This window comes from Trichechus manatus, unplaced genomic scaffold (assembly GCF_000243295.1).
Source record: "Trichechus manatus latirostris isolate Lorelei unplaced genomic scaffold, TriManLat1.0 scaffold00068, whole genome shotgun sequence".
In the NCBI taxonomy this organism is placed as follows: Eukaryota; Metazoa; Chordata; class Mammalia; order Sirenia; family Trichechidae; genus Trichechus; species Trichechus manatus.
Genome location: NW_004444004.1, coordinates 5,618,983 through 5,632,268, shown reverse-complemented (window position 1 = coordinate 5,632,268; position 13,286 = coordinate 5,618,983). Strand labels below are relative to the sequence as shown.

Below are 13,286 nucleotides of genomic sequence, written 5' to 3'. Positions count from 1 at the left end.
AGGGAGAGTGTTGACATGTCGTGGGGTTGTTAACCAATGTCATAAAACAATATGTGTACTACTGTTTAATGAGAAACTATTAGTTCTGTAAACCTTCACCCGAAGTACAATAAAAAAAAAAAAAAGTTAATAAAAAAAATTCTTCATTTCGCCAGTCAACTTAACTGATTTTTTTTGCAGAAATGTGGCTGGATCCTGTGAGGATTTTCTATTGCAAAGACAGTCTAAGCATGTTTTATTTCCTTGGTTGGTTTCCTATTTTACTGAGAGCCTGAGAAAGAATGAATCTCTGCATTTTTTTTTTTTATTTCCAGGAAGTTATCAGGAATTTAGTCAAAAGGTATGTGGCTGCTATGATAAGAAATTCCAAAACAAATGAGGGATTGACAGAAGAAAATTTTAAGGTAAATTAATCATAAAGTGGTTTAACTTCTCATTTAACATTTCTTCAGCATCATTTAATCTTCACAGTTTGAGGTTTTTAGTGATGGCCTTTCAGCAAAAGGAGCCCTGTTGGTGCAGTGGGATGATACTAGTGATGGCTTCCGTAAAGATTACAGCCTCGGAAACCCTGTGAGGCAGTTCTACTCTGTTCTGTAGGGTCTCTAGTAGTCGGAATCGACTCAACGGCATTGGGTTTGGTTTTTGGTTTATAATACAAAAACACCAGCTATAATTCTTATTCTCTCTCTTAGAATTGTCTGTTGGCTAGTAGATGGAGAGATTTGACTAATGTCTGTCACACCACAATCACCTTTATGAATAAAAGAAATCTTTCTTATGCATTCTTTTAATATTCTGGGTATTTCTCAGTATTGGAATTGAGTGCTTTAAATGATGTGGCAAAGATGCCTGCGAAGGGGCAAGATAGCAAACGGAAGATGCCTGGAGACTTAGAGGCCTTCTTCACTCAAAAGATATAAGATAAAGACAAAAAAAAAATTATTAGATCTAAAGTCTTAAGAAACCCTACCATTAATACATTAATATTCTTCTTATATTAGTGTAAGGAGCCTGGATGGCACAAGCAGTTTTCGATCTGCAGCTAACCGAAAGGTTGGCAGTTTTAATCCGCCCGCTGGATCCACAGAAGGAAAGGCCTGAGGGTCTGCTTCCTTAAAGATTACAGCCAAGAAAGTCCTATGGAGCAGTTCTACTCTATAACACATGGGGTCTGCATGAATCGGGGGCCGACTCACGGCCAATAACAACAATATTAGCATTAGCCTAAAACAGTGGTTCTCAACCAGGGCACATCTGGCCATGTCAGGAACCATTTTTGGTTGTCACACTAGGGTGTGTGTGCTACTAGATCTAGTGGGTGAGGCCAGGGATGCTACTAAACTTTATACAATGCAGAGGACAGGCCCCCACAACAAATAATTATCCATCCCAAAATGTCAAGTTTGACAAACCCTATCCTAGAACACATATGTATTTTGTAAGGCACATAAGAAGGTTGTTATCGTAATCTAGACACATAACTCATCTACTGAGGAACTGCTGTGTGCCAAGCACTCTGCTAGGTGCTGGGCTACAGCGGTGAACAAGATATAATCAGTCCCTGCCCTCATGTAGTGACAAACTAACAATAATAATATAAGGTGATGAGTGACTGGGTGTTCTGACAGGGTAAACACAGAGTACTATGGAAACACAGAGAGGAGGGACACTTAACTGAGACTTCGGGAGTCAGGACAGGCTTATCAGAGGAAGCGATGTTTAGCTGAGGCCAAGTAAAAGGGGTGCTGGGGAGAAGAGCATTCCAGGCAGAAAGCACAGCACAGGCAAAGGCCCAGAGGCAAGGAAGAGTATGGTTCCACATGGCTGGACAGTAGAGAGCCTGGGAAAAGTGTAGGGAGAGATGCGACTGGAGAGATTGACAGGTACCAGGTCTTGAAAGACTTTGTAGTCCATGATATGGCATTCCTACTTTTTCCTATGGTCAGTGACAAGTTATTAAAGGGTTTTAAGCAGAGGAATGACATGATCAGATTTAAGCTTTTAAAAGATATATTTTTAAAGGAGCAATCTTAACTAGGCAGCCAATTAGAGATAGAAGAAATCCCATAGGGATTTGAATGAACAGGGCCCTCTGTTCCAAAATAGCAGTCTCATCACCTGACATTACACTTCTCTGGTTTCATTCCTTTGAGGCCTAAAAAGCTTTTTCGTCTTCAGTAGTCTTTTGATAGGCAGAGTTTATGCCTATGAGATCCAGTGCCCTAGTATAGCACCTTAACTGTTAACACTTTGCCAGGGATTAATTAGCCTGCTGATGTGCATCTGATGGGGAGCTGCTGAAACCAACCTTATCAATTGTACAATTTTCACAATGGCCAGCTCTGCCATTGCAAGAATTATTAATATGTTTTTCTTGCACTTGAACAATGTGAAATTTTTCTGGTAGTCCATATACTTTGTGGTTTGCCACTAGGCAAAACCTAGAACATGCCATAGGGTACCCAGTCATGTCTCTTTTGAACTGAAGACCAAGCTTGTTAACATAATGTGTCTTCTCTCTTGCCTTAGGAATTAAAGCAGGACATCTCCAGCTTTCGATATGAAGTGCTTGACCTCTTAGGAAATAGGAAACACTCAAGGAGAAGCTTTTCCACTAGCAGCACTGAACTCTCTCAGAGGGATGATACCAATGATGGCAGTGGTGGGGCTCGGGCCAAATCCAAGAGTGTCTCTTTCAATTTAGGCTACAAGAAAAAGGCCTGCCACGGGCCACCTCTCATCAGAACCATGCCAAGAGCCAGTGGTGCCCAAGGAAAGTCAAAAGCTGAGTCATCAAGCAAACGCTCCTTCATGGGTCCTTCACTCAAGAAACTGGGTCTTCTGTTCTCCAAGTTTAATGGTCATATGTCTGAACCTAGTTCAGAGCCAATGTACACAATTTCTGACGGAATTGTTCAGCAGCACTATATGTGGCAGGACATCAGATATTCTCAGATGGAGAAAGAGAAAGCAGAGGCCTGTTCTCAAAGTGAAATTAACCTCAGTGAGGTAGAATTAGGTGAAGCCAGGGGAGCTGCTCAGAGCAGGGAATGTCCTCTAGCCTGTTCCAGCTCTCTTCACTGCGCATCCAGCATCTGCTCCTCAAATTCCAAACTTTTAGACTCCTCAGAGGATGTATTTGAAACTTGGGGAGAGGCTTGTGACTTGCTTATGCACAAATGGGGTGATGGACAGGAAGAACAAGTTACAACTCGGCTCTAAGTCAAGCCCCATCACCTGTTCTGGAACTCAACAGAAAATTTTTAATTCCTTGCTCTCAGAGGTGACTTAGAATATGATTCCCTCACTGCCCCCCTAGAAAGGAGAGTGGAACTCCTATTATTTTCACCATATTTTATAACCACATGCTCTACTTTTAGTTTGATGATTATGATGATTATGATTATTATTACTATTATTTGCCTTTTTGTATCTATAAACACTAAGTCCATTTCACAACCAACTGAAGGGGTGTTTTCCCCTAATCAGCAGAGGTGCAGTCGGGTGCTTAAACTTTTGCTTTGCTTTTCTTACCCTTTCTTCCTTGAAGCCCCAGATGCCACTTCGCTACTGTTGCTGCTGTACAGATTCCTGACCTTCCTCACTATCTCACACCATTTCCCCACAGGGCTGAGGATGTGGTCAGCAGTCCCCACCAGCTAGCAGATAAAGTGAACTAACCTGCCTATCTTTGTTGCCCTTCAGTGCTACACGCTGCCCATCCTGGTTCAATGAACAGCATCAAAGGGAGACTGAACAGACTTCAAAGAATTGTCAGCTTGTGGTTTTTAGGTATAACTGGCCTTTTCTGTTGTTTTCGTTTTTAAACACTACAACTCCTTATTCTGGGGGGTGCTGAGTTTTTTGTTTCGTTGTTGTTTGTTTTTTCTTAAAGATGTAGTAGTTTCCTACTGTGTGCTAATGAGATATTTACCCCATAGCATATGTCATATCTAATAAGTTAGGTGAATTCCTTTCCTGTGTTTGTGTATTTCAGTTAACTTACTACATTTTAAAATTTGATAGTATTGAAATTAATATTTAGGATATATACTATATTTTAAAAACTTCTGCTACATTCTAACCAATAGTTACTACATCTCATACAGTGGCAAGAAAAAATAATTAGCTGGTATATTTATAGGGTCCTATCTACTGTTGACAGTTTTAATCATCATTGCTATCAAAAGCATTTCTAAGATAAAAGCCTGGATTTGAAAATATTTTTATCAGAAAAATGACATCTTTATGTTAGATAACATTACTTACCCTAGTGGATTCATGGAAATATAAACATGATCTAAATTCTACTACCTTCAAAGAAAGCTACATTTATACATTCAAACAAATTATTTCCCACAGCTTAAGAGTATCTCATCAGAATACAAAGGTTCGAGTTAGAAAATGAAGTCCATAATGCAGATGTTCTTCATTTTAGACCTGATAACAACTGAATGATAACCTGTTATACAAGAATGGTTTTTACCAACATTAGCACAAAGGTATCCCCAGTTTAGACTCTAATATATAACCTGAAACAGCCCTAGGTCTGAGTCCTAGAGATTAAATTAACAGTGTGTTGCCCAGCAAAGCAGGAGAGTTGTTAGTCAGGTGTCATCCTGTTCTTTTAAATGTCAACACTAATAGGAATCCGTCTAAATTCATATATTAATTTCTAGTAAAGGTAAGAGAAATGAGGGCTTTTCAAACAATGCAAATAAGCCTCCAACATAGTTTTTGCTAGTGTAGTTTCTGTTATTTAAATTGATTCTCATTTCTATCCCTAGCATTGGTGATTGATGGCCAAAATGTTCCACATGGAGAACAGATATATTGGCATGGTGGGGGTGTGGGAGTCCATGTTGAAGAATAAAGCTCATATCCAGGGAAAAGTCATCAAGGAGTTGAGAACAAGTTGCATCGAGACCCATTTGCCAATCGGTTGTTCATAAGTGGGACTATCATAGATGGCCCTGACATTAGTAGCAGGTTACCTTCCAGGATGAAGGTTTCTTAAGTTACAGATTCAACTATCTGAATTGTCTAATTCACTTTGAATAATAAGTAGAACCTGGAATACATTCCTAACTCATATTGATGGTACCAAAAACCAATACATGGCCCTATTTCATCAAAAGAAGACGTGTCTTTCTGAAAACATATGAACTTCCAATAACTTAGGTATGACTATTCTGGCAATTACTTCATCAGTTTGTCAGAAAACAAGGGTAGTCACACTTGGAACCATGCTTCAAAATTTAGTCTGCTCTCAGTTATGTTTTAAAGAGAGAATATGTACAGATCATAATAGCCAGTCTCTACTACTGAAAAAAGAAGTGTCATATTTCATGGATAGTACATTCCTTTTCAGATCTTCTTAGGTTATAGTCTTTATACCTTGGGTTTAAGATTTCACTAGCTCTGCTGAGGCCTCAGTTGGAATGGGGGTTAGACGCTGAACAGCCATTGCCCTAACTTCCGTATTGATGACACTAACATTTTTATTAACTCTAACTCAATAGAAAGTGGGAAGGGAAAGAGATTTCTGTTAACCTCTCTACTCCCTGTATGAGCTACTAGCAAGAATGGTGTTTCAAATCAAGATACTTAATTATGTCCTCTGACACCAGGGAAGGTATAGTAAGCCAACTTGAGAATTTATAAAAAAAAAAAATTTATAAACATAAAAAATTAGAGCTAAGAGAGCCTTAGTGATGATATCTATTCTATTCCAACCTCTTATTTTACAGATGGAAAAACAAAAAACAAAAAACAATGAGGCCCAGGAAGGACAATGACTTGCTCAAGGTCACAGAGCCAGTCAATAAAAGAGTTGCGACTAAAACTCAAATCTTCCAGATCACAGAAACAAGACATTATTAAGCATATATAGAGGAGATGCAAAAATAAAATGGTCACTATACCACTATGGACCCCTGGTTGCACAGTGGTTAAGCCTTCAGCTGCTAACCAAAAGGTCAGCAGTTCGAATCCACCAGCTGCTCCTTGTAAACCCTATGGGGCAGTTGTACTTTGTCCTATAGGGTCGCTATGAGTCAGAATCGACTCGATGGAAATAAGTTTGGTTATACCAATATAGATAATTTTTGTTCATTTGACTAAAATGTTATCAACTCAAAAAGTTTCAGACTGACATTTTTAAATGTAAAAATATTCTCCAAAGTTGAAACTATTTGTTCTGTAAACCTTCACCTGAAGTATAATAAAAAAAATTCTCCAAAGTCAAATATAATTATAAATAATACTAGAATGATTTACTATTTGTCTAAATATCTATATCATTGTTCACCTCCATTACAGTTGGCTTTCCTATCACTTCTAGGCACTTGGATTCATTTGTGTGATCCCATCATAATTAAGCTCAATTATTCCTGATAATTAATAAGGGTAAAAATATTACAAAGAAAAAGCCTGAATTGTATTGGCAAATCACCATTGTTGAAGTATCTCCTCCACTTCAATCTTTAAGTCCAGTAGAGTACAAGACAGAGGAAAGATTCCAAATTCAAAATCGTTTTTGAAAGATGCCACATTTTACAGGGAAATAAATGTTCCAAGTTATACTTCTGTCAGCTTACATGGGATATTGAAAAATTCTGTTCTTCCTGCCTCCCCTAATCATTTTTCTATTCCACTGTGAACATCTAAACATCTGTCTACAATTTGACTGAAGAACTTTTTAAAAAATAGGGCCTCCAACCTCGAATGACTTAAAAGGTAAATACCATGTTCAATAAGAACTTTATAATTCTTACAGCAATGCAAAACTCCTCTGCAAATTTTATTGTGAATTTTAGTGAAAAATATGAGGTGATACTTTAGCCAGCAAATATAATTCACAACTTGGCCTTCATGTTGCCTTGTGGGTGAGACTCAAGTGGTGTTTTGAATAACAGTTCTAGTGCCGACACTTTGGTTTATTGAACTATTAGGTAAAACGTACTTGAAGTTAGGCACAAATTCTTTCCCGTGTAAAAGTACATAAGAAAAATTGAGCATATTATTTTGTTAATCAAGTTTTCAAAGCAGTGCTAATAAACAGCTTGTTGGTACAGACATAGTCCATATAATTGATATTAATTGCTTGGATCTTTTGAATACTCAAACCTCTTCGTAACTACTTCTCAGCCTACCACCACCACCACCACCACCACTCCTGCTGTTTTGCCTCGAATCTATGGTATTTCAGATTGTTTCTTTGGCTTGCTTTATCTAGATAATTGTTCCAAATATCCACTCTGTTGGTGTAGAACTGGCCATTTGGAACTGACTACCCCAATTCAATGTAAGCATTACTTTAGTACAGAGAAATACTCTATCTTCTTCAATGACACTTTCAACCACAGTTTTTAGACGTGGGTTTGGATTGCTTTGCTTTTGGGAAATGTTTGTAAAAATGAGAAACTTGTGTGTGTGTGTCTGTGTGTGTGTACACCCACGCACAAACACACACACACACAATAAAACTTAATACCATTTGATGGTTTAGATCTTGGCCTTTCATCACTTTTAGTAATTACTAGATCATTTTGAAGAGAGGGGGAGCAGGAATAACTTTTCAATGGAAAGAAACGTCCTGAGACGTGGTGAGGACTTGCTAAAATGAACTGCCACAATAGCATCTACTATAGCACAACTGTTACACTGACAGCAATCAGGATTTGGGGGTCTCTAGTTTAAAAAAAAAAAACATTTAATTCAGAAGAAAATAACATACCAATAAAATATTTTAAAAAAATAGTTTTTGATGAAATAAAGAAAGCCTGAGTATTACAGACTTTTAAAAAAAATTTTATTGTGCTTTAGGTGAACGTTTACAGAGCAAATTAGTTTCCCATTTGATAGTTTGTACATAAAGTGTTCCAAGACATTGGTTGCATTCCCCACAATGTGTCAGCACTCTCCCCATTTCCCCCCTGGGTTCCCTGTTTCCTTTCATCCAGATTTTCTACCCCTTCCTGCCTTCTTGTCTTTGCTTTTGGGCAAATGTTGTCTTCTTGATCTCATATAATTGATTATTCTAAGGAACACTTTCCTCTCAAGTGTTATAGTTTATGTTATGGCCTGTCTATTGTTTGGCTGAAAGGTGTTCTGGCTGAAAGGTGGTCTCCGGGAATGGCTTCAGTTCTAGGTCAGAACGGTGTCTTAGGGCTATAGTCTTGGGGGTTCCTTCAGTCTCTGTCAGACCAGTAAGTCTGGTCTTTTTTTGTGAATTTGACTTTTTGTTCTGCATTCTTCTCCTGCTCTGTCCAGTACCCTCTGTTGTGATTCCAGTCAGAGCAGTTGGTAGTGGTAGCCAGGCACCATCTAGTTCTTTTGGTCTTGGATTCATGTAGGCTGTGGTTCATGTGATCCATTAGTCCTTTGGACTAATTGCACACTTGGGTCTTGATTTTCTTCACTCTCCTTTGCCCTGGATGAGAAGAGACCAATAGTTGTATCTTAGATGGTCACTCACAAGCTTTTAAGATCCCAGATGCTACTCACCAAAGTAGGAAGCAGAACATTGTCTTTATGAACTACGTTGTGCCAATTGACGTAGATGTCCCCCAAGTCTATAGTCCTTCACCTTTGAGCCTAGGTGTTTGGTTATGTCTAGGAAGTTTCCATGACTGTGCCCCTGTGTGCTGTATTGTCTATATTAATATACATGCAGCACCTACAATTATGTATGTAGAAATATCCACAATCAAACCTATATCTGCAGGTGGGTGTGTGGCCTTACACCCTCCTACACCTCTTTAGCATACCTATCTATCTCTGTATCCATTCATAAATTACTGTTTGTTGATACTATTGTTGCAGGATTGTCTGTGTTATAGTAATTATCACAGATGCCATTTATTATTGCATTCCTCTCAGTGTCTTCCTTTGCTTTGGTCATGTTGTGCTGACTTCCCTTATACTGTGTACTGCCTTTCCCTTCACCAATATTAACACGTGTCTTCTATCTAGCTAGTAATTTTCCCTCCCTCACTTTCCCATCTCTAATAACCATCAAAGAATTTTTTTCTTTTTCTGTGTATAAAACTTTTCATGTTTTTTATAATAGTGACCTCATACAATATTTGTCCTTTTGTGATTCACTTATTTCACACAGCATAATGTCCTCCAACTTCACCCTCGTTGTGACATGTTTCACAGATTCCCCATTATTCTATATTGCTGCACAGCATTCCACTGTGTATATGTACCACAGTTTGTTTATCCATTCATCTGTTGATGGCAACTTAGGTTGTTTTCATCTTTTTGCTGTTGTGAATAATGCTGCAATGAACATGGGTGTGCATATGTCTATTCGCGTCACGGCTCTTATTTATTTAGGGCATATACCGAGGAGTGAGATTGCTGGATCATATGGTATTTCTATTTCTAGCTTTTTCAGAAAGTGCCATACAGTTTTCCATAGTGGTTGTACCATTTTACATTCCCATCAGCAGTATATAAGAGTCCCAATCTCCTCACAATCTCGCCAACATTTGTTATTTTCTGTTTTTTTTTTTAATTAGTGCCATTATTGTCCGGATGAGATGGTATTTCATTGTAGTTTTGATTGCATCTCTCTAATAGCTAATGGGAGACCTGGTGGTGCAGTGGTTAAGAGCTTGGCTGCTAACCAAAAAGGCTGGCAGTTCAAATTCACGAGCCGCTCCTTGGAAACCCTCTGGGGCAGTTCTACTCTGCCCTATAGTGTTGCTATGAGTTGGAATCAACTCGACCACAATGGGTTTAATGGATAATGATCACGAACTTTTCTTCAACTGTTAGCCACCTGAATGTCTTCTTTGGTGAAGGGTCTGTTCATGTCCTTTGCCCATTTTTCAACTGGACTGTCTTTTTGTTGTTGAGGTGTTGAAGTTTTCTATAAATTATAGGGATTAGACCCTTGTCGGATATGTCATAGCCAAAATTTTTTTCCCAGTCTGTATGTTCTCTTTTCACTGTTTTGGAGAAGTTTTTTGATGAGTGTAAATGTTGAATTTTTAAGAGGTCCCACTTATCTAGTTCACTTTCTGCTGTGTGTGCATTTTTAGTTATGTTTGGTATTCTATTTATGCCATATATTAGGGCCCTTAGTATTGTCCCTGTTTCTTCTTCCATGATCTTTATAGTTATAGATTTTATATTTAGGTCTTTGATCCATTTGAGTCAGTTTTTGTGTATGGTGTGAGGTATGGGTCCTATTTCATTTTTCTACAGATAGACATCCAGTTTTGTCAGAACTATTTGTAAAACAAACTGTCTCTTCCCTATTTAATGGACTTTGCCCTTTGTCGAAGATCAGCTGTCCATAGGTGGATGGATTTACGTCTGGGTTCTCAATTCTGTTCCATTGGTCTATGTGTCTGTCTTTGTAGCAGTACCAGGCTGTTTTGACTACTGTGGCTATATAGTAGGTTTTGAGATCAGGTAGTGTGAGGCCCCCTACTTTGTTCTTCTTTAATAATGCTTTACTTAACTGGGGCCACTTTCATTTCTGTATAAAGTTGGCGATTAGTTTTTCCATCTCATTAAAGAATGCTCTTGGAATCTGGTTCAGGATTGCACTATATCTGTATATTGCTTTAGGTAGTATTGATATTTTCATAATGTTAACTTTTCCTATCCATGAGCATGGTATGTTTTTCCATTCATATAGGTCTATTTTGGTTTCTTGCAATTCTCTTTGTATAGGTCTTTTATTTCCCTGGCTAGATTTATTCCTAATTTATTTTATCTTTTGGGGGGCTACCGTAAATAGCATTGTTTTCCTGGTTTCCTCTTCGAAGTTCTCTTTGTTGGTGTATAGGAATCCAACTGATTTTTGTATGTTGATCTTATATCCTGCTACTTCACTGAATCCTTCTAATAGTTCCAGTAGCTTTCTTGTGGAATCTTTGGGGTTCTCTATGTATAGGATCATATCATATGCAAATAAGGATAGTTTTACTTCTTACCAATTTCATGACCTTTACTTCCTTTTCTTGACTTATTGCTATGGCTAGGACTTCCAGTACAATGTTGAATAATAGTGGCAATAAAGGGCATCCTTGTCTGGTTCCCCTTCTCAAGGGGAATGCTTCCAGTCTTTCTCTGTTGAAAATAATGTTGGCTGTTGGTTTTCTATAAATGCCCTTTATTATGTCAAGGAATTTCCCTTCTATTCCTATTTTGCTGAGAGTTTTTATCAGGAATGGTGTTGGACTTTGTCAAATGTCTCTTCTGCATCAGTTGACAAGATTATGTAATTTTTTTTGTTTTATTTATGTGGTGGATTACATTGATTGATTTTCTAATGTTGAACCATCCTTGTATACCTGGTATGAATCCCACTTTATCATGATGTATTATTTTTCTAATATGCTGTTGAATTCTATTGGCTAGGATTTTGTTGAGAATGTTCGCGTCCATATTCATGAGGGATATTTGTGTATAATTATTTTGTGTGGTGTCTTTACCTGGCTTTGGTATCAGTGTTATGCTGGCTTCATAGAATGAATTTGGGAGTATTCCTTCATTTTCTATGCTCTGAAATAGTTTGAGTAGTATTGGTGTGAACTCTTTTCTGAATGTTTGGTAGAATTCTCCAGTGAAGGTGTCTGGGCCAGGGCTTTTTTTTGTTGTTGTTCTTGTTTTTATTACCTCTTCAATGTCTTCTTTTGTTATGGGCCTGTTCAGTTTTTCTATATTAGTTTGTGTTAGTTTAGGTTGGTAGTGGGTTTCTATAAATTTGTCCATTTCCTCTAGGTTTTCAAATTTGTTGGAGTATAATTTTTCATAGCATTCTGTTATGATCCTTTATATTTAGTTCTGTTGAAATGTCACACATCTCATTTCTCATTTGGTTTATTTGTTTCTTCTCCTGCTTTTCTATTGTCAGTTTGGCCACTGATTTGTCGATTTTGTTGATCTTCTCAACCAACTTCTGGTCTTGTTCATTCTATTGTTTTTCTGTCCTGTCTTGTTTATTTCTGCTCTAATCCTTATTATTTCCTTTCTTCTGGTGACTGTGGGCTTCTTTTGCTGCTGCTTTTGTTTGATTTGTAGGGTTAATGTTTTGATTTTGTCCCTTTCTTCCTTTTGGATTTATTGCCATAAACTGCCCTCTGAGCAAAGGTTTTGGTAAGATGTGTTTTCATTTTTGTTTGATTCTAGGAATTTTTTTTTAATTTTATCTTTGATTTCTTCTATTATCCAGTGGTTTTTAAGCAAGGTGTTATTCAGTTTCCATGTATCTGATTCTTTTCCTTGCTCTTCCTGTTATTGATTTCTACTCTTTTAATGTTGTAATCAGAGAAAATGCTTTGTATTATTTCAATGTTTTGGATTTTATTGAGGCTTGCTTTGTGGCCTAAAATGTGCTCTATTCTAGATAATCTTCCATGTGCGTGGTAAAGAACGTATACTTTGCTGTTGTTGCGTGGAGTGTTCTGTATATGCCTATGAGGTTGAGTTGGTTGATTGTAGCATGAAGATCTTATGTATCTTTGTTGAGTTGCTTTCTAGTTGTTCTGTCCTTCACCAAAAGTGGTGTTTTGAAGTCTGTTACTATTATTGTGAAACCGTTTCTTTCTCCTTTCAGTGCTGTTAGAGTTTATGTATTTTGGAGCCCTGTCATTGGATGCATATATATTTAGTATGGTTATATCCTTTTGGTGGATTGACCTTTTAATCATTATATAATGTTCTTCCTTATTTTTTATGGTGGATTTTACCTTAAAGTCTATTTTATCAGAGATTAATATTGCCACTCCTGCTCTTTTTTCGTTATTGTTTGCTTGATATATTTTTTTCTATCCTTTGAGTTTTAGTTTATGTCTTTGTGTAAGATGCGTACCTTGTAGACAGTATGTTGATAGGTCGTTTTTTGTTTGTTTTTATCCATTCTGCCACTCTCTCTTTACTGGTGCATTTAAACCATTTACATTAAGTGTGATTATTGATAGGTATGAGTTTACTGCTATCATTTTGTTGTGTGTTTTTTTTTTTTTTTGTGGTGTTCACAGTTTCTTTGTTCTGCTTAATTTTTTGTGCTAAGTTCTTATTGTTTGTGGATGTTCTTTTTATTTCTTTCATTGCTGTTGATTTTTTCATTATTGACACTTTATGTTTTTCTTCTTTTTTATTTTAATGAGTAGGCTTGTTAACTTTCTTTGTGGTTACCTCTAAATTTACCTTTATCTCCCTAAGTTTAAAACAGTCTTTTATTTCTTGATATCGCCTTGACTTCCTCTCCATATGAAAGTTCTGTAACTACACCATTTAGTCCCCCTTTTTGTTTT

The 13,286-nt window shown here is 37.3% G+C and overlaps 1 protein-coding gene across 1 annotated transcript in view; it reads left to right on the top strand.

Annotated features, from left to right (window-relative positions):
- The window catches only part of TRPC5 (transient receptor potential cation channel subfamily C member 5), a 205,794-nt gene extending 202,569 nt beyond the window's left edge, over nt 1-3,225 (top strand). Inside the window, exons 9-10 of the mRNA XM_004379783.1 lie at nt 315-404; nt 2,533-3,225. Of these exons, the coding sequence (XP_004379840.1) occupies nt 315-404; nt 2,533-3,225 (783 nt within the window). The remainder of the gene's footprint in view (nt 1-314; nt 405-2,532) is intronic.
- The last annotated feature ends 10,061 nt before the right edge of the window (nt 3,226-13,286 follow it).